We start from the raw sequence: 26348 nt of genomic DNA on the forward strand, positions 1-26348 counted from the left end.
AGTCATCTCTTATAGTCAGCAAATAATTCAGTCATGCTTCTTTATTCTTCCTTTCTGTCTGTATCTTTTTTTTTTTCTTTTCTTCTTTTTTTTGTTTTTTTGTTTTGTTTTGTTTTTTGTTTTTTTTTTTTTTTTGAGACAGAGTCTTGTTTTGTCTTCCAGGCTGGAGTATAGTAGCATGATCATAGCTCACTGCAGCCTGAATCTCCCAGGCTCAAGCAATCCTCCCACCTCAGCCTCCTGAGTAGCTGGGACTACAGGCATGCACCACTACGCCTAGCTAATTATTGTATTGGTTTTGTAAAGACAGGGTTTCACTGTGTTGCCCAGGCTATTCTCAAACTCCTGGGCTCAAGCAGTCTACCCACCTCAGCCTCCCACAGTGCTGGGATTATAGGCATGAGCTGCCATGCCCTCCCCCCATCTGTATCTTAATTGTAGTCCATAATTCTGTGATATTTGATGTATTAATTCACGTGGTTGGATATAGGGTAACTTTTCCTATTTGTTTTCTGCATATTTCCTCTCTTATTGTTTATCTTTTTCTCTTTCCTGTCTTCTTTTGGGTTGTATGTTTTTTTTAGAAATTCCTTTGAATTTACATATTGATTTCTTTATGATATCTTTTTGCATCCTTTTTTCAGTAGTCATGTTAGGGATTACAATGTACATCCTTAAATGTTCAGTGTACTTGGGAGTTATACTACTTAACTCACATAGAATGTAAGACTCTTGTGTATATATATATAGGTCCATGTCCTTTATGCTATAATTGTCATGCATACAACATCTATATATATAAGCCATAATACCATAATTTTTATCTTAATCTAGTGTGTTTTAATGAAATTAAGAGAAAAAATAGAGCTTCACTTGATCTTAGCCAAAAGACTGAGAAGCAATTAAAAAAATAGAGCTTAATGTTTACCATTCCCATTGTTCTTTATTTCTCTTTCATAATTGGAGTTTTCTTGTATCATTTTCTTTTCTATTCTGCTAAATTTTGTTTAACATTTGTTGTATTTTGATATTTCTGAAAAAGTCTTTACTTTTTCTTCATTCTTGGTTGATATTTCATTAGATATAGAATTCTGTCTCGAAAGTTTTATTTTTCAGTATTTTAATGATGTCATTCCACTCTTTTCTCTATCTGTTGTTTTCAATCGTAAGTCAGTAGATTTCTGTTATTGTTTCCCTGTATCTAATATGTTGTTTTCTCTGGATGCTTTCAGAATTGTATTTTTACTTCTGATGTTCAGCTGTTTGGCCATGATATCCATAGACATGGTTTTCTTTGTATTTATCCTGCTGAAAATTCACTGAGATTCTTGAATCTTAAATCTCTTGAATCAAAGACAGTGTATGTCTTTAACCAAATTAGGGGACTTTTTGTCAGTTATTTCTTTAGATTTTTTTCTGCCTTATTCCCTCTCCTTCACTTCTGAAACTCCAAGTACATTGTATTAGTTATTTTGATATTATTCCATAGGTAACTCAGGTGCTTTTTAATTCCTCTTTTAATATTTTCTCTCTATTCTTCAGATTGGAGCAATTCTATTGAACTTTATCTTCTATACATTTCTTTCTGTCAGCTACAATCTACTGTGACACCCACCTAGTAATATTTTATTTCTGATATTTTATTTTATACTTCTAGAATTTCTATTGGATTTTTTATAGTTTCCTTTTATCTATCATTATTTTTTATTTGTCCATTTGTTACAAGTGTATTTTATTTTGTGCTTTTGAGCATGGTTAGAATTGCTGTTTTAAAATTCTTGGTTGCAAAATTAAATATGTGAATTTTCTTGTTCTCCATTGAATATGAGTCACGCTTTCTTGTGTTTTTGCATGTCTGGTAATTTTGAAATGTATAGTGGACATTGTGAGTCATATATATCATAGGCATTTTGGGATTCTGTTATATTCCTGTGAATATATTGTTATTATTGGTGGTGGTAGTAGTGGTGTTGGTATATGTGTTCAGCAGGGAAGTTACTTTTCTAGACTCACCTTTAAACTTTGAACTCCTCTTCAGTGGCAGCAACTAGAATGTCTTTTCATTTCTTTTTGCTTTAGTGGGATTGCATGCATTTCATACCATACAGGAAGAACTTACAGGTTAGTAAAAGATTTGAGGAAAGCCATACATGATGGCACTTGTTATTTCAGCTACTCAGGAGGCTGAGATAGGAAGGTCACTTTAGCCTAGGAGTTTGAGACTAGCCTGGGCATAGTGAGACTCCATCAGTCCCCATTCACAAAAAAAGATTTGGGTAAAATTTGTACACTGAATTTGGGGCTTCCCGTGTTTCTATTCTGTCCTTTTGGGGATTTCCTTTCTCATTCTGCACCTACTATGATTGCCTGAACTCTGGCATCTCATTTATCAAGGAGCTAAGATTATATGTTAGCCACTCCTCTACCCACTGGATCCTGCCCTTAGGCTAAAACTGTAAAGACAGGAAATCCACCCACTGACATTCCCTTCTAAAAGTACATACTACCGTTTCCAGTTTCAGTCTGGTTTTGATCAGTCTTCAGTGCTTTCATATACTTGTTTTTTTTTTTAATTACCTATTCAAAGCTTATAAGAATTTCAGCTATTGTACTCTGCAGCTCATTCAGTAACTAAAACTGTGGTAACAAAATGTTACCTACAAGACCTCTTCAGTTAATTTGATTCACAAAGTATGTGAGAAGGAGTTGTAATTAACCTAGTGATATGTATACATAAATTAATTTTTATAAGTTTTTAGAAATTCTTGACATTTTTCTCTGTATATTTAAACATTTATCCCCTGATCCTGCTGAAAACTATTAAATTGAAGTTATTTTACAACAAAGTTTTCCTGAGGAAAGTATTATCCCGGTCTATGTCTGTATTCTCTTGAATTTGAAATTAGTGGCATCAGAATTAATAATGTTCCACTTCAAAGGCTTTAATTATTTTTCTACTCATTTATATACTTCTTTCTATATTCAGACTTTTGCTGTATTTTGAGTTTTACTCACTGGAAACTTCAGCTGTGATGCTATAATGGTTCAAGTAATCCTGCATATAATAATAAAATTTCTACACTCACTATGTGTATTACAAGCCAAGAGATTTGATGTGTAGTTATATCTGTAATACACAGTTATATCTGTAATACTGTTGTTGTAGCATTGGACATGTCCCGTATTTTCACTCTTTCATCTATAAAATTGTGTAGGAGTCGGAAACATTTAGAATAGACCATTCTTATGTCCCATCCAGAGATAATAATGTATGAATCCTTGAATTTAGTAAACCTCTATTATTTTTTCCTTAAACACCTTTCTGGTTTTAATTAAAGAAAACCTTTTTTAGTCACCTATAAAGAAAACCCCATCAGACTAACAGCAGACTTCTCAGCAAAACCTTACAGGCAGGCTAGGAAATAATGGGATGGCATTTTCAAAGTACTGAAAGAAGAAAAAACTGTAAGCCAAGAATTTTGTATACAGTAAGATTAAGCTTCATAAATGAAGGAGAAATAGCTTTTCCCAGTTAAGCAAACACTGAGGGACTTCATCACACTAGTCTGACCTTACATAAAATGCTCAAAGGAGTCCTAAACATGGAAACAAAAGGTTAATATTCACCATCATACAAAGACACAAAAGTATAATTCACAGGCCTTATAAAATATCACACAAGAAGGAAGAGAAACGAATCAAATGGCAATTTGGCAGAATTCCACCAAACAACAAAGACAAAAAGAAACAAAGAATTTGTCAAACAACTAGAAAATAATTAACAATATCACAGGAGCAAAACCTCACATATCAATCAATATTAACCTTGACATAAACGGATTAAATGCTCCACTTAAAAAATATAGATTGGCAGAATGGATAGAAAAAAAATGATTTGACTATATGTTGCTTACAAAAAATTCACTTTACCTGTAAAGACATATATGGACTGAAAGTGAAATGGAGGAAAACAATATTTCGTGCAGATAGAAAGCAAAAGTGAACAGCAGTAGTTATACTTAGATAACACAGATTTTATATCAAAAACAGAAAAAAAGACAAAGAATGTCATTACGTAATAATAAGGGAATCAATTTAGCAAGAGGCTGAAACAATTCTAAGTATATATGCACCCAACACTGGAAGGCTCAGATTCAAGAAACAAATATTACTAGACTTAAACAAATATAGACATATTACTAGACCTAAAGAGATAGACCGCAATACAGTAATAATGGGCAACTTCAACACCCCACTGACAGCATTAGTCAAATGGTTGAAACAGAAAGTCAGCAAAGACATATTGGACTTAAATTGGACTTTAGACCAAACGGACTTCAACAATCATTTACAGAACATTCTACCCAACAACTACAGAATATGCATTCTTCTTATCAGCACATGGAACATTCACCAAGATGGATATCACATTAGGCCACTAAACAAGTCTTAAGAGATTTTTAAAATCAAGTATCTTCTCAGACCACAGTGGAATAAATCTGTAACCAGTAGCAAGAGGAACTTCAGAAATCATAAAAATACATGGAAATTAAACAACAGGCTCTGGAATTATCATGGGATTAGTGAAGAAATTAAGACACATTAAAAGATTTTTAAAAACAAATGAAAGTGGAAATACAACACACCAAAACCTGTGGTATACAGCAGAAGCAGTGCTACAGGGAAGTTTGTAGCATTAAATGCCTTTATATCAAAAAAGCAGAAAGATCCCAAATTGATGACCTATCATTCTGTCTCAAGGAATTAGAAAGCAAGAAAATACCAAACCCAGAATTATCAGAAGAAAAGAAATAACAAAGACCTGAGCAGAACTAAATAAAAATAAAGACAAAAAAAATACAAAAGATTAATGAAATTAAAAGTTGGTTCTTCAAAAAGATAAACAAAATTGGTAAATTGCTAGCAAGATTAACCAGGAAGAGAGAGGATCCAAATAAAACCAGAAATGAACAAGGAGATATTACAACTGATACCACAAACATACAAAAGATTGTCACAGACTATTATAAGCAACTATACACTCTCAAACTAGAAAACCTAGAAGAAATGGATAAATTCCTGGAAACATGCAACCTCCCAATATTGAACCCAGAAGAAACAGAAATCCTGAATAGACAAATAACAAGTAGCAAGACTGAATCAGTAATTTAAAAATCTCCCAACAGAAAAGAGCTCAGGACCAGATGGATTCACAGCCAAATGTGTACAAAGAAGAGCTAATGCCAGTCCTCCTGAACCTGCCCCAAAAAATTAAGGAGTAGGGAATTCTTCATAAATAATTATATGAGGTCATTACCATCCTGATACCAAAACCAGGCAAGGACACAACAAAAACAGAAAATTACAGACCAATATCCCTAATGAACACAGACTCCAAAATCCTCAACAAAATGCTAACAAACCAAATCTACTAGCATATCAAAAAGATAATTCCCATGATCGAGTGAGTTTTATACCAGGGATGCAAAGATGGTTCAACATACCCAAATCAGTAAATACGATACATTACATAAACAGAATGAAAGACAAAAATCATGATTATCTCAATAGGTACAAAAAAGCACTTGATACAATTCAGCATCCCTGCATTATAAAATCCCTCAACAAACTAGGCATAAAAGGAATATACCTCACAATAATAAAGGCCATATACTACAAACCCACAGCCAACATCTTACTGAAGTGGAAAAGTTGAAAGCATTACCTCAAAGAACTGTAACAAGACAATGGTGCCCACTTTAACCACTCCTATTCAACATAGTACTGGAAGTCCTAACCAGAACAATAAAGCAGGAGACAGAAATAAAAGTTATCCAAATGGGAAAAGAGGAAGTAAAATTATTCCTGTTTGCTGATTATATGATCTTATATGTAGAAAAACCTGAAGATTCCACCAAAAATCTTTCAGATTTGATAAATGAATTCAGTTTGAATATGCAAAATCATTGTACAAAAATCAGTAGTGTTTATGTTCACCGATAATCTAGCTGAGAAAGAAATCAAGAAGGCAATCCCATTTAAAGTACTATAAATAAAATAACAAAATATCTAGTAATATTTGACCAATGAAATGAAAGATCTCTACAAAGAAAACTACAAACCAGCAATGAAAGTAATTGTAGAGGATACTGACAAATGGAAAACCATCCCATGCTTATGTATCAGAAGAATTAATATCATTAAAATGATTATACTGTCCAAAGCATTGTACAGATCCAGTGTAATCTCTATCAAAATAGCAACCCCATCTTTTACAGAATTAGAAATTAAAAAATCCTAAAATTCATATAGAACCAAAAAAGTGCTCAAATAGGCAAAACAATCTTAAGCAAAAACAACAAAGCTGAAGACATTACATTTCCTGACTTCAGATTACACTATGAGGCCATAGTAACAAAATAGCATGGTACTGATATAAAAATAGACACATAGATCAATGGAGGAGAGTAGGTAACCCAGAAATAAAACCATATTTTACAGCCAACTAAACTTTGCCTAAGTTAACAAGAACATACACTGGGGAAAGGACACCCTCTTCAGAAAAAGGAACTGGGAAATTGGATCAGCATATGCAGAAGAATGAAACTGGTCCCCTATCTCTTACCATATACAAAAATCTACTCGAGATGGAATAAAGACTTAAAGGTAAGACCTGAAACTATTAAAAAATACTCAACGTAAACCTGGGGAAAACTCTTCTGGACGTTGGTCTAGGTGAAGAATTCATGACTAAGACCTCAAAAGCACAGGTTAAGAAAAAAAAAAAGAAAAATAGACAACGGGACTTAAACTAAAAAGCTACTACTGTGTGGTAAAAGAAATAAGATAGTGATAGGAGGCTGAGGCAGGAGAATCGCCTGAACCCAGGAGGCAGACGTTGCAGTAAGCTGAGATTACACCACTGCACTCCAGCCTGGGCTACAGAGTGAGACTCCGCCTCAAAAAAAAAAAAAAAAAAAAAAAAAAAGATAGCAAAGAACCTGCAGAATGGGAGAAAACATTTGCAAATTATGCATCCAACAGGGGACTAACAGCCAGAATTTATAAGGAACTCAAACAGCTAAGCAGCAACAACAAGAAAAACACCAAGTAATCCCGTTAAAAACTAGTCAAAGGACATGAATAGGCATTTTTTAAAATAAGACATACCGATGGCCAACAGGCATGTAAAGAAATGCTCAACATCACTAATCATCAGAGAAATGCAAATTAAAACCACAATGAGCTATTTTACACCAATCAGAATGGCTATTATTAAAGAGAAAATAACATGTTGGTGAGGATATGGAGAAAAGGGAACTCATGTACACTGTTGTTGGGAGTGTAAATTAGTACAACTTCTATTGAAAACAGTATGGAATTTTTGTTGTTGTTGTTGTTGTTGTTTTGTTTTTGAGATGGTGTCTTGCTCTGTTACCCAGGCTGGAGTGCAGTGGCGCGAGCTCGGCTCACTGCAGCCTCCACCTCCCAGGTTCAAGCGATTCCCTTGCCTCAGTCTCCCGAGTAGCTGGGATTACAGGCAAGCGCCACCACACCTGGCTAATTTTTTAAATATTTTTAGTAGAGACGGGGTTTCACCACATTGGCCAGGCTGGTCTCAAACACTTGGCTTCTCATGATCCACCCGCCTCGGCCTCCCAAAGTGCTGGGATTACAGGCATGAGCCACTGCGCTGGGCCAGTATAGCTATTTCTGAACTGAAGATAGAACTATCATTCAATCCAGCAATCTCATTGCCAGGTATCTAGTCAAAGGAAAAGAAATCATTACATAAAAAAGATACTTCTTCTCATATGTTTATTTGCACCCCTATTTACTTTAGCAAAGATGCGGTCAACCTAAGTTTCCATCAACAGATGAAGAGGTAAAGAGAATGTGGCATGTATACACAATGGAGTAATACTCAGAAATGGAAAAGAGTGGGTCAGGTGCAGTGGCTCATGCCTGTAATTCCAGAACTTTGGGAAGCCGAGGCAGATGGATCACCTGAGGTGAGGAATTTGATACCATCCTGGCTAACATGGCAAAACCCTGACTCTACTGATATAAAAATAGATACATAAATCAATGGAGGAGAGTAGGTAACCCAGAAATAAAACCTTATTTTACAGCCAACTGTAAATTATGGGCCATTAGCCAGGCGCAGCAGGTGTGCCTGTAGTCCCAGCTATTTGGGTGGCTTAAGCATGACAGAGGCTGCAGTGAGTCGAGATCGCACCACTGTACTCCAGTCTGGGGGACAGAGCAAGATGCTGTCTCAAAAAAGAAATAAGGAATGAAATAATATTTTTTACAACAACATGGATGGAACTAGAGGCAATTATCTTATGTGAAACAGCTCAGAAACAAAGTCAGAATTGCATGTTCTTACTTATAAGTGAGAGCTAAATCGTGTACACATAGAGGTAGAGTGTGGAGTGATAGACAACGGAGATTTGGAACGTTGGGAGTAAGTAGGGGCAGATGATGAGAAATTACTTAATGGGTAACTATGTTACTCAGGAAATAGATATCTTAAAAGCCCTAACTTTACCACTCTGTAATCTATGCATGTAACTTAATCACACTTGTACTGTACACATTTATACAAATAAAAGAAAAGCTTTTTCTAGTTATATAAGAACTACATTTTAACAGTTACCATCTCAAACTTTTAAATGAGAAAATTACATGTCGTACACTATATCCTTTGGCCAATGAATGGCCCACGTTCATGTGAAAAAAATTCTCCATAAGGATGAAACTTTGGAGGAGCTATATGTATAACAGGAGAAAGATGATACTTCCTTGGCCAGATCATATCAACTTTTGTGGTCCACAAAATGTGAGTGATAGTAGTACTAGCCTTTCAGTTGCTCTAGTCTGAGGTGAGTGTTACTTCTCTATAATTATTGAAGATTTTACATTTAGCAAAAGATCTAGTTTACCATTATAGATGCGGAAAGAATAAGATGCAATTGAATGAAATTCTAGATCCTTCTTAAACACTGACTCTGGTAAGGGGAAGGCTGAGAAAGGATAGGACACTTACACTGCCAAGAACTTTTAAGTTGGGAGGAAAAGGCTCAGTGAGAGATCCAGGGGCAACCTGAGTTTCAGTATAACTTCCTGTACCACAGTTGAGAGTTTAAACTGCTAAGAGATTTTGTTCATTGTAAACCAGCAAAGAAAAACAGAGAGACAATAGTCAAATCCAGAAAATATGTAGAACTCTGTATGCTATTTCAACTTCTGATACCCAGCATCAGTTTCTAGTTGAAGAGCTATTAATACAAAAATGGAAAGATACAAGAATAGAGTGTGAATGCAGCCAAGAGGAAGAGGACCTGACATATGGAGAACTTTTCCAAACAACTAGTGCTTTTCTTAAACAAATACAGAGTTTAGTTCCCAGAGAGATTTCTGCAAACACTTTATAAACAGGACTCAGTATTTTGTCAAATATTTGGGTTTAGTTTTTGAAAATTTAAAGAGTATCCTAAAATTTGGGCCTAATCAGGATATTAAAGATGAATTGATGTATAAGTATAATGCTCTTCACATGTGTTTATAGCTGATATAAAATTATTAATAACAAATATGTACATTTACAATTACAAATATGTAATTCTTCTGAAACAGTTTTGAAGAATATTGTGCTAGAACCACTACTATATTAAAAATTCTAAACTTGGGATACATTTTTAATTCAAACAGATTATTAGCACCTTGATAAAGGACTAGATGTTGACAGAGTGTGTGAAGATATTTGTTGAGGTGGAAAAAAAAAACTGGGATTATAACATTTAAAGGCTTGCTTCCAGAGAACTCAATGAGTAGATCAAGAAAGTATAAAAGTGCACCTAGTAGCTTCATTATGTTAATGTTAACAGTTGCTGAATTATGGCAGATAAACCTGAAACTGGCAAAATGGAACCTCTAATGACATTTTTCACAAAATTCAATGTTTTTATTTTAATATAAGTTATTGTCACCTTTTGGCAAAAATAGCATGATTCAACCAGGCTGGCTTATGTGTCTCTATATCTTACAAATGGCAGTCACAAAGTTTTTCTAACTTATGCTTCTGCCTTAGTCCATTTGGGCTGCTATAACAAAATCCTGTAAACTGGTTGGCTTATAAACAGTAGGAATGTATTTCTTACAGTTCTGGAGGCTAGGAAGTCCAAGATCAAGACATTGGCAAATTCAGTGTTTTGTGAAGGCCCACTTCCTTGTTCATAGGCAGTCATCTGTTTACCCAAACCTCACATGGCAGAAGGGGTGAGTGGTCTGTCCCTGGTCTCTTTTATAAGGGGACTAATTCCATTCATGAGAGCTCCACCCTCATGGATAAATCAATTCCCAGAGGCTTCTTATCCTAATACCATGACTTTGTGGGCTTGGATTTCAACGTACAAATTTTAGGGGAACACAAAGACTTACCATAGTAAACCTCCTACTTCAGTTTTTGATCAGTGTTTCATATAATATCTTAGAGATAACTCCATAGGAGTTTGTAGGGAACTGCCTCATTCTTTCCAGTGGTTGCTTTGGTTTCTGTTTCTTTGAATGGATGTATCATAATTTATTTAACCAATCCCTCATTGATGAACATTTAGTACTACAGTAAGTATCCTCATGTATATATATTATTTTGTACCTGTGCAATATATCTGTAGGATAAATTCTTACAGGTGAATGTGCTGAGTCAAAGAGGTTGTTCTTTTTCATTTTGATAAGATTTTGCCAAATTGCTATCCATAGAGGTTGCTATCTATAGAGTTATATTCCCTACAAAGAATTATGAGTGTAAAAAATGTATTAATTATCAAAAAATTATAGTAATGATCAGAAAAACAAATAATATTAATTGTGTGGCTACAAATGACTTCTAGACCCCAGTTATAGTAATATGCAAGTTGATTCTTTAATGTTGATGACCTGCCATCTGCTACCCACTATACTTTGAAGAGTTCCCATTTTTAACACTTGATTTGAATAACCTAATACTATTACTAGCTAACATTACCCAGGAGGCTGAGTCAGGAGGATCACTTGAGCCCAGCAGTTCAAGACCACCCTGGGCATCATAACAAGACCATATCTATAAAGAAATTAATATTTTTTTTTTAGTAGCCAAATGTGGTGACACTTGCCTTTAGTGTCAGCTACTTCAGAGACTAAGGCCAGAGATCACTTGAGCCCAGGAGTTTGAGGCTTCAATGAGCTGTAATCACACCACTGCACTCCAGCCTAAGTGACAAAATGAAACATCATCTCTTTATAAAAATAAAACAATTTCCTAGCATGCGTCAGGCATTGTTCTAAGTGGTTTATGTATTTTAACTTACTTAATTTTCACAACAGTCCTACAAGCAATTATAATTGTTTTCTCAATTTACAGATGAGGAAACTGAGACCTGAGATATTATGTATCTTGGCAGAGCTGATACATAATCAGCTCTGATACGTTATTCTGAAATTATATGTATCCAGCTCATAATAGGGCTAGGGTTTAGCCCTATAAGTTATTTTGAAAAATCATGCTGAACACACATATACACATCTATAATTTCTTAAGTTTGTATTTACACTCTCATCACAAATAATCCTTATCTTTCTTGTGTTTTTTTGTGCTTGCAAACCTGCCTTTTATAGATGCGGCAAATTAAAACAGAAAGTTGTTGGTTTCATTTTTGTTTTGTCCTGAGATACCTAGAAAATTAGAAACCAAGTTGAAATGGTCTTATGACAATCCCAGGTATGACAAATAAATGTATAGCAATTTAACGTTTTTCATTTTAAGCTGATGACCCACAAGTTATTTCAGAAATGTGCCAAAGAAGCTCCTAAGAAACATTTATAATAGTAAATGTTAACATGTTTTTAAAAAAAAAAAAATAACTTCCTGTGGTTCTTTCAGTAAGCTTTCATGACACTTTTTATCTGCAGGCAAGTGGCTGTATTCTCCTGTGTCTTGACATGCAGACTTAGGTGAAATATTGTGGGCATAAAAATTGCATTTGGTAGGTCTGCTTGGAAGGGGTCATGTAAAAGTCATCTTTGATTTGTTAATGGAATTCTTTTTTAGATGTAGTATATGGCAGTAGTGATGTGCATCCTAAGGGAAAAACCGGTCTCTTTTGTAAAGGTTTATTTTCATATATATACACTGTAGTTCTGTTGTGTGTTTTTGATTTAGTAACAATTTATGTGTTTTTCTGTCGCAGAGCACTGCAGCCTGTGGTGTTGAGGCTCACAGCGATGCCATCCAGCCCTGCCACATCAGAGAGGCCATTCGACGCTACAGCCACAAGATTGGCCCGCTTTCCCCATTCACAGTACGTAATAACAGAGTTATAAAAAGTTATATTTATAATATGAAAGAATTTTGATTTTCAAGTGGTCAAATGAAGAAGCATTGGAATTGTTGAAAGCAATTAGTGGTGACTGTAATTTTGTTGTATAAAAGTGGCATAATTCTCTTGGGAAATGAAAGTCATTTTCGTCTCTTTTTGGAAGGACACTTTTTTCTACAAAATATTATTTTCTTTCAATTACAAATTAAGTTTTTTTGTTGGGGTTTATAGTTTCTATTTTTCAAAGCTTAAGTTTATAAAACGTTATTCTGAAATTATATGTATCCAAATATTGCTAGTAGCACTTTATATTTTAAAATTGGTTAGATTGGCATTACCACTTCTATCAGATATCCTTCTCCTAAACATGCTTTTAGTTGGAAGAAGAAGAGATATTTCTTTACTGGCTTTGAACTAAGCTGAAATGCAGACAGCCTTTTACATCTTCAAATGATTTGAAAACTTATAATCAGGGTTTTGTGTTGTTTTAATGGGGAATTAAAGACCTGATATTTCAGCAGCCTAAAGAAAGTGTGTGCAGATGTGTGTGTTTTAATTAAATGCTCATCTTATGGCCCTTAAAAAAAAAATCTTACTTGTGTTAAGAGAAATTTCTTCAAGTCCTACTCTATAAGGAACTAGTTCAACAGAAAGTAGAGTTTGATATACATAACTGAGGAACAGTCAGATTTACTTTTTTGGTATTCTGTTTTAACAAGCTAATGAAAATACGTATGTATAACATACATAAACAAATGAAAAAATAAATAATTACTGTTACATAGTATACATTTTTCCCTAAGAGTGGATTTTACTATTCATAAATGTCATGATTTTGTCTATATTATCTTTTTTCCTTATGTTTAAATAGAATGCTTTCTTTCTATCCTTTATTTTTATTAGTTTTTGTTAATTATATAGATTCTCTGTGTAACAGGAAAAACATGCTTTATGTGTCTCCAGAAGCTCTCTGTAATGGTGATGCTTTGCAATTTTAATATTTGAAGTTTATCTTGCATAAGAACATGATTTTAATATTGCTGATTAAACCAATATATCCTTTTGCATGAATGTTTTTAGAGTCTTATAATTGAAAAGAAATAATTAAATGAAGTTTCTTTTACATGATGGGTGAAGCTGTTTTGAATGACAGGCCAAAAGGAAGAGCAATATGAAAAATTACGAATGAGAAAAATAAGAGATAATTGGAAGTAAGAATTTAAAAACCAACTGAAATTGAAAAAAAATTTTATAATGAAAGATTAAAAATATCAGATCCATCGATAACAGTCAAATAATGACGAATAGGTTGAGACAGTGGAGGGGAAAAAGAAGAAAAAAGAGGCAGTGTTTGATAATAATCTAGAAGCAATTAAAAGATAGCAAAGGGAAACATGATTTTTGAGAAATAACCTAAAATGGTAACTAAAAGTAATGAATAAAATTACATAAAGGAAAATGTATCCAATACAAAGAGAAAACTTCCTAATCATGAAGCCTGCATTATTTCCTCAAAAAGAAGTGGCAGCTGCTTCATTCTTCAAAGGTTTTGTTTTTAAAATAGACTGGACAGATCATTTGAGAGCCATCTTGGTTGATGACATTATTTACATATATGTGTGTATGTATATCTTTTCCCCCATGTCCAGCCTGGTGCTTATGTATTACTACTTTTACAATCTAAAACTGTAGTATTAGTATATGATAAAAATGTACTTTAAGCTAGGTTCAAATATTGCCTAAGCTAACTTTGATCTAATAAACATAAAGAATGGGCTTTTTAAAACTGATGACACAATTTGAAAATGCTTAATTTAAATAACTCTGGAAAATAAAACAAATGAGCCATGACCTGGAAGGTTCAGTTAGCCACTAGTAGAGCAATCAAACAAAATCAACAGCAGTTGGTAACAAACTCCACTCCAGAGGGGCATCCAAGGTGTTATTATTCCCCAGAAGGGTACCGCCACCTGGAAAGGTCTGCTCCATTATCTTCAGCTATGAGAATTTGCCCATACTACAGAGTGAATATGCCTGCACTTTTTTTGTTTTGTTTTTTTTTTTTTAGACAGAGTCTTGCTCTGTTGCCCACTTTGGAGTGCGGTGGTGCAATCTCAGCTCACTGCAACTTCCACCTCCCAGGTTCAAGCAGTTCTCCCTGCCTCAGTCTCCTGAGTAGCTGTGATTACAGGTGCCCACCACCATGCCCAGCTACTTTTTGTAATTTTTAGTAGAATTTCACCATGTTGGCCAGGCTGGCCTTGAACTCCTGACCTCAGGTGATCCACCCACCTCGGCCTCCCAAAGTGCTGTGATTACAGGCATGAGCCACTGTGCCCAGGCTGCTTATGCTATTTTATACCATGAATTGCATGACCAGGGTGACATAGTTTCACAGTATATAATACATAAATCTTCCTTTTAAAGTTAAAAATTATCTCTTTAAAACGGGATGGATTTGTAGACTGTGTGTGTCAATAATGCAGCCACCCTGTCTTGGCTCCCACATACCTCAAGCTGCTAAAAAAAAAAAGGAGCTTGTGGTAGAAACTTACCATGATTGGGGATGCTGATGTTCAGTTCCCTAAGGTCCACTCTGAGGACCTGACATGGTACTTTAAGCTGCAGTGGGGACACTTTGCCACCTAGGCTTTGAGCTGCAGCTCCTAACAAGAGAAAAGGTATGTGGGCTGCTTCTATAGTAATCATAGATTGACACCTATATTTTCATATAGAAAGGCTGAACTGACTTGCCTCCAATGTAAAATGTACTTCGTAAATTAAAATGCCAATGAACAACTAGTTTATATTTATGAAGCATAGAGATTTTGTCTTCATAGCATGTCATCCTGAATCTAGAGTTTTTCGTATATATTTAAATGTAACATCTGGTTTAGAATACCCATAACAATGTGTATATATCCAGTTTCCAATAATTTGATATTGTTAATAGTTTACATGGGAACAATTCAGATAGTACATTTTAAAATCTCCTTTTAGCGAGTCATTTTTCTGTCTACTATATAACTCTGAAATAATTTTATACCAAATGACATGATCAACTTTAGGAATATAATTCATTATATGAAGAATTGTAAGTGAATATTTCACCTTAGGAATAATTTAAAATGATAAAGGAATACTTAAAGCCACATTAGCTTTAGGTATAAAGAGAAGAATACAAACAATGCTTTGAATTGTAGTAGCTCCTGGAGTAGGAAGTATACAGGGAGAATGGCATAAACATCAGTCACCTGCCACACACATGTGAACACCACATTCACGAGTGCTGTGGAGACACATGCCATCCATCCCCACTCAGCAGTTAACAACAGTACTCTCTTTGGCATATTGGTTTTCATTGGTGATTTGTTTCCTTTCTGTATTCTCATTTATTCTCAGTTCTACACAGAAGATAAGAGAAGGTCTTACCTTCTTAAGTAATTTTCCTAAGTCAAGCTATTTATTAGATTAAATTAAACCAGAGCTAAGATTCAGGCCTTCTGACACCTAGCTTCAAACAGTTTCTCCTGAAATACACACTTTTGCAACTGTCCCCACCATACCTCACTTTCTGTATACACACTCTAAAGAACCTTTAGAGAAACTAATTTTACTTTTTTGCTTCTTGTTTATCTTTCTTAATTCTAAAAATCACTTTAGATTCTCTGATCTGCAGTATTCTAGAGTGCTTTTGCAACCTAGCATGTCCTGAGTGATTTTGATGTTTGCCATCTTATATTGTGTTTTTATTCATAGTAGTTGATAATATGTGAAGTTATATTGTGTGGTGATTAAGAACTTTGATCCTGGAGCTAAATGGCCAGGGTCCAAATCCCAGCCCTGCCACCTACAAGCTGAGTAGCCTTACACAGGTTTCTTCACCACTTTATGGCTGTTTCCTCATCTCTAAAGTAAGGATATTAGATTATACTTCATGATAGGAGTTAAGAAGTACTAAGTACTGTGAACTTAATTAACATGTAGTAAGCTCTTAATAAATAATATTATTAATAGTGGTAGTAGTAGTAGCTATGGTATATTTTTTAAAAGAGATAATACAAAGTAAGCGGAAACCATGCCACTCAACCACACTCAAATGTGTGTGCACAGTACACACAGAGGGTATCCGGCTTTACTCTATAAGCCCAGAAAAAACTAAAAATTTAAATAATAATGTGGTTTGTTTATGGACAAATAGTTTATACCATTAAAATTTAAATACTATTTAAAGGTTATTGTTCCTGAAAATAAATGTTCATTTTTACTTTTTGTATTAATAACAGTTAAAGAGCATGATTTTTTTTAATCACTGATCATCATAAATAAGTCTTAGCAACTGAGTGTACATACTTACCACCCAATTTTTTGCATACCAGCTAGATTTTGCATACTAGCTCTGTGGAACAGAAATCTAAAGAACAAATGGGTGATCTCATTTATGAAGTTTCTTCAATTTCAGTGTTTGTGATTTTACATATTTTCATAAGTTATTGAAAAGGTTTTCAGAAATTGATGATCATATATCAAAGTTGATACATTTTTTGATTACTGGGCTTATTTTTCTCAACTTTTAAAGTTTCTTTAGTTTACTCATTATGAAAGAAATGCTACTATGTTAGAAAATTATGAAAATATAGAAAAATAAAGAATAGAATAAAACTTATGTCCTAGAGATAACTACTGTTAATATATCACTACCTTTTCATCCTGCCCCTTTTCTTTGTATATTCATATTAATAATTTAGCAAAATTGAGATTATTCTAATATTGTTACTCATTTTATAGTATATTATGTAGTCCTTAAAAACATGATTTGTAATAGCTTCATAGTACACCTTATACATCTAACTGTACCTTTATTCACTTAACCATTCCATTTTGTTCTGTATTTAGGTTATAAATAGTGATAGTGGATATTCTTGTATGTAAATATTTACCCATCCATCTGGTCATTTCCTCATGATAGATTACTAGAAGTGAAATTCCTGCATCAAAGAATCGGTCCTTTTAAGTTTCCTGATAATCTTGCAAAAATAATTCTTAGAAAACATGAATGACTTCATAATTGTATAAGTGGTATATGAGAGAGTTAACTCAAATCAGCATTGAATATTATCAGTTTTATTTTTGTCGTTTTCCAGGCAAAAATAAAGTAGCAATTATAGCAGCTAATATTTATTGAGCACTCATGCATCATGGACTGCACTGTACTATCTCACACAGGCCTCACGACACCTTAACAAATAGAAACCATTGTTATTTTATGAATGAGAAAACTTAACAGACTGTAACTAGCCTTCCCAAGTTCACATACAGCTAGTGAGTGATAGGATACTTTTGTTTTAATTTGTATTTGATAACTAATGATATTGAACATTTTTATATATTTGCTAATAATTTGTATTTCTTTGAATTGTGATTATGTCTTTGCCATTTTTTGTAGGGCATTAGATTTACTTGTATGAATCTACTAACTTATGTGAATAAATTTTTGTAATTAAAAAACTTTTTAAGACATTTATCAATTATGAACAGTAAAACTTTTTGTCAGGGTTGTTGCAGGTATTTTTCCCAGTTCTCCCTTTATCTTAATTTTTTTCTAATTTGATATTTTTTCAATAATAGGATTTTATGTAGTTAGATCTAGTGATATTTTCCTCTATAATTTTCCATTGTCTTATGATTTAAAAAATTGTATAACCTAAGATTAAATATACATCTGTATTTTTATTTTTTATTCAACTATAATTCTACATTTTTATCTAATACATGGTATGAGAGTTTCTGCAATATAAAAACTAAATATCAAAATATGTCAATCAATTAAATGAGTAATCTATCCAGTTCCTATTTATTAGGATTGCTTTATCATGTATTAAATTACTACAAGCATATCTCAGGTCTTTCTGTTTTCTATTTTGTATTATTTTCCAAAATTATTGGTAATGTTTCGTATGTACTACCTGAATATATAAAGAATACAATATTTAGGAAGGGCATCAGAGTCTAAAAATGAGTGTAACAAAGGTTTAAATGAATTGTCCCATCAGAAAATTCATTGGCATTTGTTTGAAGAGTATGTTTTTCACAACCTAAAAATTTAAATGCTTTTGAATGGTAATAGTAATAGTTTTAACAAAAACATTCTTAGAATTTACTTGTTCAGGTTTAGAAGTAAAGAGCATTTAGAAATTTTATGATTAGAGCATTTGGTTTTTTCTCTCAGAGAAAATACTCTGAAGGGTAGTCTAGTGTTCTCTTATGTCACAGGGAAGGTGGTCAGACATGTTTTATCTAGATCTTCACTATTTACAAGCAGTGGGTGGTACCCATGGTTACCTACTCAAGCTAGGTTTCAATGGGAAGTGCTGTAAATTGCTGATATAAACCCAGGTCTGTAATTTTGAAAGCCAGAGAAAGGAAACTGTGTTCGCTGAGTGTGATGACATAATCCCATCTGTAATGCCTAAATCTATTTTAGTTTCTCCTGATATTCACAGTAGAAAAATGTTAACCCTCTGAACTCGCATGTTATCAGGTAACTTTCTATTGCACTAGAACAGTGAGACAATAAAATTGCTCATTTAAGCATGGTCATTAACCTGAATAATACCTTAAGTGCATCTGTAGAAGCAAGTCTCTTTAGTCTTTACTCAGCTGCCTTAAATTGAGACAGAATCATAGCATTTTAAAACTGGCAAGGACTTGAGCTACCCAGTTAGTCTGGACCTCCAAGAAGCTTTGTGATGTACCCAAAGACATGTTGCAAGTGCATGACAGAACCAACCCTAGAATCCAGCCTCCTGACACTCAGATTACTGTGGCCATTTACTTTGATGTAAATGTATTAGAGCGTACTAGAGATGTTTTCATATCATTAGTTTAGGGATGTTCATAATGGACTAATAGGGATCAAAAATATGAAAAATTTTTAAAGAATTCTCCACATTGAACTTTTAAAAACAAAAGTGGCATAGCAGATTGTTATGACTATTTTGATCGAGAATTTCATATTTGTGAATATTTATGTCATGAGCACATTAGATTTGTCTGCATCTTATGTGTTCAACGTGGAAAATTAAATGTCACAAAATATTAGAATAATTTTCAAATGTAAATACCAAGTAGAAATTGGGTGGAATTAAATTATATGTGTTTTTACTGGAAGTGAAAATTTTCTTAATAAAATTTTTGGGAGTACTAAATCTATTATTACAGATTAGAGCCCAAACACATGTTTAAAACTATAGGCCACTGATCCTAAGGAAAAAAAATTAACATGTAGCATATTTATCATGTAAGAATAACCTGAAAGTGAGTATTTTCCAGAAAAATATGAAACATTTAATATAATCACTTTTAATTTTAATCACCAGAGCCTTTTCTGTGTATAGCAGCTAAATATTCTGTGGCTCACTGGTACCATAGGCTTCAATAAATTCTTATTAATCCTACCCATTAAACTTTTTATTTACAGGTTGGCCTGTATTCTTAACTCTTTAAGTGGTTTTATTCTAAAAATACAGCATTTCCTAAACTAAATTCTGTAGAAGACAAGTATTCCAAGAGGTATTAAGTCTGTATTTGTATAAGGAAGATCTACTCTTAAAATTTCATTCAGTAAGTATAGGTGTATTTTGAAGTCAAAGTTATGGATGACAGTTGGAATATTATATCCATTAATGTCCACTTTATTTCTGTATACTTTTTAGTTGCACAGCATTGAAAAGAGTTTGATTCAAAATACATCCGTTTTTAATAATGTGCTGCACAGGCCTGCAGTAGTCTTGGTGCAAAAGAAATAGTAAAAATTATTTGTTTGAAAGTTGTTTCACTAACAATATCTGACATGTGCTTATATTTCTAAACTGGAAAGTGTTTAGAGGGAATGAATATATGGATTTCTTATCCAGCATAATTCTTCATGGTTTTCTGGAAAATATTTTTTAATGAGTCTTAAAACACTAGAAGCTACTCAAAGGTGTCACAAAGAAAATCTCCGTCATCTGAGGACTCTTCTCTGACAAATATTTATTGAAGTTTGAGAGTTAAATTTATTTTGCTTTGTCTATTGAAACCATATTTGGTGAACTTCATTTTCCACTATTGTAAGCATAACATCATGATTCTAGGTTGCCAAATGGAATTGGTACGATCATGTTATATTATAAAATTTTTCAGTTAATTTTTTTTTTAAATCGGCAGGCAGATGTGGGGAAGAGAGATCTTATCTCATTTAAACTCTCTGCAGCAATATCTTACCTTGGGGTAGCCAGTACATTTGTTTATAAGAAATTATTCAGTTCTATTTTGAAAAATCCTGGTATTGCCAACAACTAATGTTTTCTCTGTGGTATACAGTGACTATTCAAACACATTTTGCTCTTTCCTGCTTTCATTTTGTATTATTAGTAAACATCTCAAATTTAGTTCAGCACAGGACATACATCCTAAGGTGATAGACTTACTTGCACAATTTTATATAGAGTATATTTGGGCTGCTTTAAATATCAAAAACAAAACAAATGTAAATTCCAAGACACAACTTACTAATCAACCAAACAATTATAAGAAGTTCAAATATAAAACAGTGGATGACATAACCTGTATTTGGAGTAGCACAAAAGTTGTGATAGACTTTCAAACCAAACATCTAAGAAGACCCTAGAATACTCCAAAGAATTCTAGAATTTTCAGGAACATAGTCTGAAAAACCGAATCATTCATCTCTAATGGGGGGCGTAAAGTAGTAATGAAACATGACAGTCTTAATCATCCCTCTGTAGTTTCTCCAAGTTTATATATTTCGAAGTCTTTTTAAATTGGTAGTACTTCAAGAAATTAATCTCTTTTTGTTATAACAGGTATATTATATCTTGAGGAATAGAGGAAGAATTTATCATGGGTGCAAGGAAAGGGGTAACTTACACCAAAGAGAAACCTTTTGAGTGGCATATTCTAAAAGGACTAAATCTTGAGGTTTAAATGTTATAGTTTCTAGGTCTTTGCAATCTTCTAGAAGAATGGAAATCAAATGAAGAAAATCCTTGGAGTGACTCTGAAAAGGAAAATATGTCTTTAAAAAAAATTACAGGATTCTTTTAAGTCATAAATTCATGAAAGCAGCACAAGGATTAGCCAGGAAGAACTAAACTAAGTTGAGCTATTTCTAAATTTTAAAATTGTGCTCTAAAAGTGGCAAGAAACTTCTTTTAAGTCTATGAAGAAACAAGAAGATTATAAATACTCAGAAGGATAACTTTCAGTACGTTAAGTTGCTCATGTTGACCTAGTAAAAATACTATTTTCATTTTTTAAGCATTTTATATACAAATTAGTTGAATATTAGAAAAATACCTGATGTAAATGACGAGTTGATGGGTGCAGCACACCAACATGGCACAAGTATACATATGTAACAAACCTGCACGTTATGCACATGTACCCTACAACTTAAAGTATAATAATAATAAATAAATTTTTAAAAAAATGAAAAAAAAAGAAAAATAACGTATCAGTTTTATTTAAATAGATTATTTATTTACTATTGCCAGAAACATCTAACATTCATAAGTGTGTTATGTTTAAGTGAAACATTTGTATACTCTTTTATTGATAATGTGACAAAAGAAAAATCACCAAATACCTGTGATGAGAGCCTATTGAACTGTAGGTGATTTACTTTTTGGTGATTTCTTAAATAGTGTTACATAACTTTAGTCAACAAATGTAATCATTGAAATGTCATTTAATTTACTGACGTAGTTGCAAAGTTAATCCCAGAACATAATAAGTGGATTGTTTTAAATAGGAAATTTGCACCTTTCAAAAATGAAACTGATACCTTACTCTTATTGTGCCCAACATATATTTAAGACTATATGCAAGTTAGTTAAAATGTGCAGGAAAAAAATAATTATGCCTTGTTTTCCTAACCAATGTTTTAATTATGATTTGATTTAAACCAAATCCCCTAGGCTATGTATGCACAGATCAAATATCCCACCCCCACATACTGCCTCTGCATGACTCTAGGCTGCGAGAAGAGAAAATTCATAGTCCATATGTCAGTCAGATGTTAATTCTTGCCCTGGCACCTGGATAGGTTCTCCCACCTGATTAGAGTGCACTCGCAGTTCTGGGCATATGCCCAATATGTGGAGTATGCTCTCTAGATCAGGAAATATTTTGACTGATTAGTTGGCAGAGGTCATGAGGACAGAGCCCAGTGTCAGGCTCTGAGTTTGCCCAGGTGCATTCAAGGTGACAGCTGGGCTGCTGTGCCTCTTTGGTGGAAATAGCAGGGAGGGAGTATTTGAGTTGACTTTCTGGCTGCAGAAGTTCACAGCCTGGCCTACAGATTTCTGTCAATCCAATTCAAACACTTGTGTAGATTTTACAGTTTCCAGTAGAGACATTAGAGACTACATTTCTGGCTCTGATCTTACTCTGTATTACTGATCTAACCCAAAAACCATACTGGTATTCAAGACCTAATTAAGGTAAGATCCTAATGAGTAAATGAGTTATAGTTGACAAATATTTCTCATCCAAGCAGGGTTTTGGTGTTCAAAAGAGAAAGAGAAAAAAGAAAAGAGAGCTAGCTTGGTTTCTACAGTATGGTTTTCTCTGAAGCCACTGTCTAAAGAATAAAGTATTAGGGGTTGATCTTCATGTTGGTGACCTAACTTTACCTTAATTTTTGATGGCAAGCAATGTCTATCACTCACACAACCAGCTCGCAAATGGTTAAAATAAAAAGTTAATAAGGAGGCAAGGCAAGACTGTGTACTGCTATGAGTCAATCTGTCACCCACCACTGCTAGAAAAACAATCCAAAGTACATGCCTTCCTGATAGAATGAAAGCACACTTCACGTACAAAGGACAGCACTTGATTTTTGAGTATGGACAAGAATCCATATCTGTACAACTGAACTACATGTGACCATTATTAACATCCACATGTGTCCTGAGATCCTTACAGCTTCGATATCTGCATTTATTCAATAAGCATGTGCCAAACATTGTGTTAGAAATGTATTGGGAGGGACGTATGGTGTATGGAGATAAGAAACCAGTTATTCAAATACAGCAAAGGAGATGAATAAATAAGCAGTGCCATGTGATTGATATTGTAACTAAAAGATGGACAGTGCCTCAGATACAGTGAAAGGATGGCACAATCTGCGTGAGGAAGTGAAGGAAAACTTTTAGGGTGTTTAATATTTGACTTTATAAAACAGAGGTGAAGGGAATGAGTAGTGATTTTGAAAAGACAATACAGGCACACAGAGGGGCAGGAATAAAATGAAAAATAAAATAGATGTATGAAAGTAGCATGGCTGGCTGTTCAGGCAGAGATGAGGAACTGAATCTGGAGTACGTTGAGATGAGATGAAGCATCAGAGATAGAGCGATGCCATTTTGAGAAGGACTTTTAATTGCAAGCCAGTTTACCAAGACTTTATGATTTAGGCCGGCAGTTATCAAACTGTTCTGCCAAAATACATTATGAATTTTCCACAAATAATAGTTTTACAAAATTTTGTTTTCTCTAGTTATACAAATTTTTATCTCTTAAATATATTGGGGTTCTCCGGTTCTGTTTGGAAAATTTTTTTCCTTTTCTGTCTTCTCCTTTTTTTTTTTTTTTTTTTTTTAAAGAAACAAAGTCCCACTCTATCACCCACCCAGGCTGTGATGCAGTAGTGCAGTAATAGCTTACTGCAGCCTCCATCTCCCAGGCTCAAGTGATCCTCATACCTCAGGCTCCCAAGTAGCTATGCACCACCATGCTGGCTAATTTTTTAAAACTTTTTGGAGAGATGGGGTCTCACTCTATTGCCCAGACTGGTCTCTAACTCCTGGCCTCAAGTGATCCTCCTGCCTTGGCCTCCCAAAGTGCTGAGATTACAGCTGTGAGCCACTGCCCACAGTGGGAAATTTTCTTTTAAACAACAGATATAGTCATTAAGGAGCTATTTCAGATTTTTTTAAGCAAAGTATTAATATGAACACCTCTGAATTGTAGAAAAATAAGTGATTGTGGGTTGGGCACGGTGACTCACGCCTGCAATCCCAGCACTTTGGGAGGCCGAGGTGGGTGGATAACGAGGTCAGGAGATGGAAACCATCCTGTCTAACACAGTGAAACCCCATCTTTACTAAAAATACAAAAAATTAGCCCGGTGTGGTGGCACGCACGTGTAGTCCCAGCTACTTGGGAGGCTGAGGCAGGAGAATCGCCTAAACCTGGGAGACAGAGGTTGCAGTGAGCTGAGATCACGCCACTGCACTCCAGCCTGGGCAACAGAGCAAGACTGCATTTAAAAAAAAAAAAAAAAAAAAAAAAAAGAAGAGAGAGAGAAGTGATTGTGTTGAGAAGAGACTGGTGTGAGGAGATATAATAGGCAAAGAAACAAATTGGTGGCTGCAATATTGCAGGCAAGAGGCTAAAAGAGCATCTTCTGAGGCAATGGCATGAGACCAGAGAAGACAAAATGTATTCAAGATCTACTTACCATATAGAATAAGTAGAATAAGACCCTGAGTGAGAGAATAAAAAATGCCAAGTTTACAATTTGGCTGAATGCATAGAACAGATAATTAAAAATGTTCTCAAGACTAAATTCAGTGCTCAGATACTTAACAAAGAACTGGCATTAAATTAAAGATTCACCAGATAAACTAATTTCAGGGGGATTTCCTGGTTAAGGGTGGGGGTAGCTCAAAGCAGAAGTCACCTAAACTTAAAAAAAAAAAAAGAAAAACACATAGCTTTCTGTTTGAACTTCTGGGAGTGTTTGTATATATGACCAGAAAGTCCCACATATTATGCTGTTTTGATGAACAAATTGACTTTCTAAACCGGTAATGAATTTGGTCATGCATTCTTAAAAGATGCCTAATCTAACCAGGTTTTGATTTTTTTTTTCTTCATTAAACCATGCCTGCAGTAGGTTTGGGTAAGATCCAAAGCATTATTTTCCTAAACTTTGATTAGCAGCTTTTATCTCTGTGAGAACCCATCATCTCTATCATTGCTCTTCCACGCCCCCTCAAAAACAAACTGTAAGGAATGTAATGAGAGCAGCACTAACTTACACACCAGATTTTATAGGATTTATGAAATGATGAATTAACACTTTTTCTACAATTTAACAGAAATCCAGTCTTATTGATTGTAGTGATGCTTCTAAAAGAGACTCGCTATGTAGTTGATCATCACCCGTACAATCATTCCACCTCAACAAACACTTCCAGTCTGTAAGAAGTTCAGGCTCAATTTCAGGCATTTTTGCCCTTCCCTGCTAAGTGTCCCTCCTTCAGATTTATGAAAGAAAACATTTCATTCTGTGAAAGGTTTTTGTACACCCGCATCTGGAAGTGTTTATTTCAGTGGCATGTAAGCTATCTGTGGATTTAGTTAGCACCAGACCCCCTTTTGTGTACTTCTGCCTTAAAAATTTTATAAATGATCTTATTGAATTTGTGCCAGTGTGCACATGGTTTGGCTGATTGCAGCATATATCCTTTACCTGCCAGTCACCTTTGATTTATGTTCCTTCTGCTAAGCTTTTGCCTTCCCAAAATGGTGCCACTGAACTGTCCTCTAAATCATCTTATTGGTTAAATTACTCCAAGATGAGTTGGTATGTTTTTGGTTGCCTACAGTCAGATGAATTTATATTTTTATGCCCTTACCCACTTCTAGTAAAGCCACTTATGAAGGAGGATTGGACAAGTTATATCATCGATCTCTTTATTCCAAATGAATACCATCTGAAACACTGTGCCAAGTCAAGACTAAAGTGATAAAGAAGGGTTCTTTGGCATCTACTTACAAGTCCTTCTTTTGCAAATAAGTCTGTGCCTTGAACTATAAATCTGATGTGGAGAATTTTTAATTCTCAGAAAAGGGGAAATAAAGTCACTGAAACAAAATATGTAAACTTAGAAAGATAGGGATTTTGTAGGCTTT

The 26348-nt window shown here is 34.2% G+C and overlaps 1 protein-coding gene across 8 annotated transcripts in view; it reads left to right on the forward strand.

Moving 5' to 3' along the window:
- The window catches only part of SUPT3H (SPT3 homolog, SAGA and STAGA complex component), a 527796-nt gene that overhangs the window by 426195 nt on the left and 75253 nt on the right, over positions 1-26348 (forward strand). For all 8 annotated transcript variants that reach the window (XM_077998598.1, XM_077998600.1, NM_001266569.1 and 5 more), the window contains 1 exon segment: positions 12234-12344. In XM_077998598.1, coding sequence (XP_077854724.1) covers positions 12234-12344 — 111 coding nt within the window.

This window comes from Macaca mulatta, chromosome 4 (assembly GCF_049350105.2).
Source record: "Macaca mulatta isolate MMU2019108-1 chromosome 4, T2T-MMU8v2.0, whole genome shotgun sequence".
In the NCBI taxonomy this organism is placed as follows: Eukaryota; Metazoa; Chordata; class Mammalia; order Primates; family Cercopithecidae; genus Macaca; species Macaca mulatta.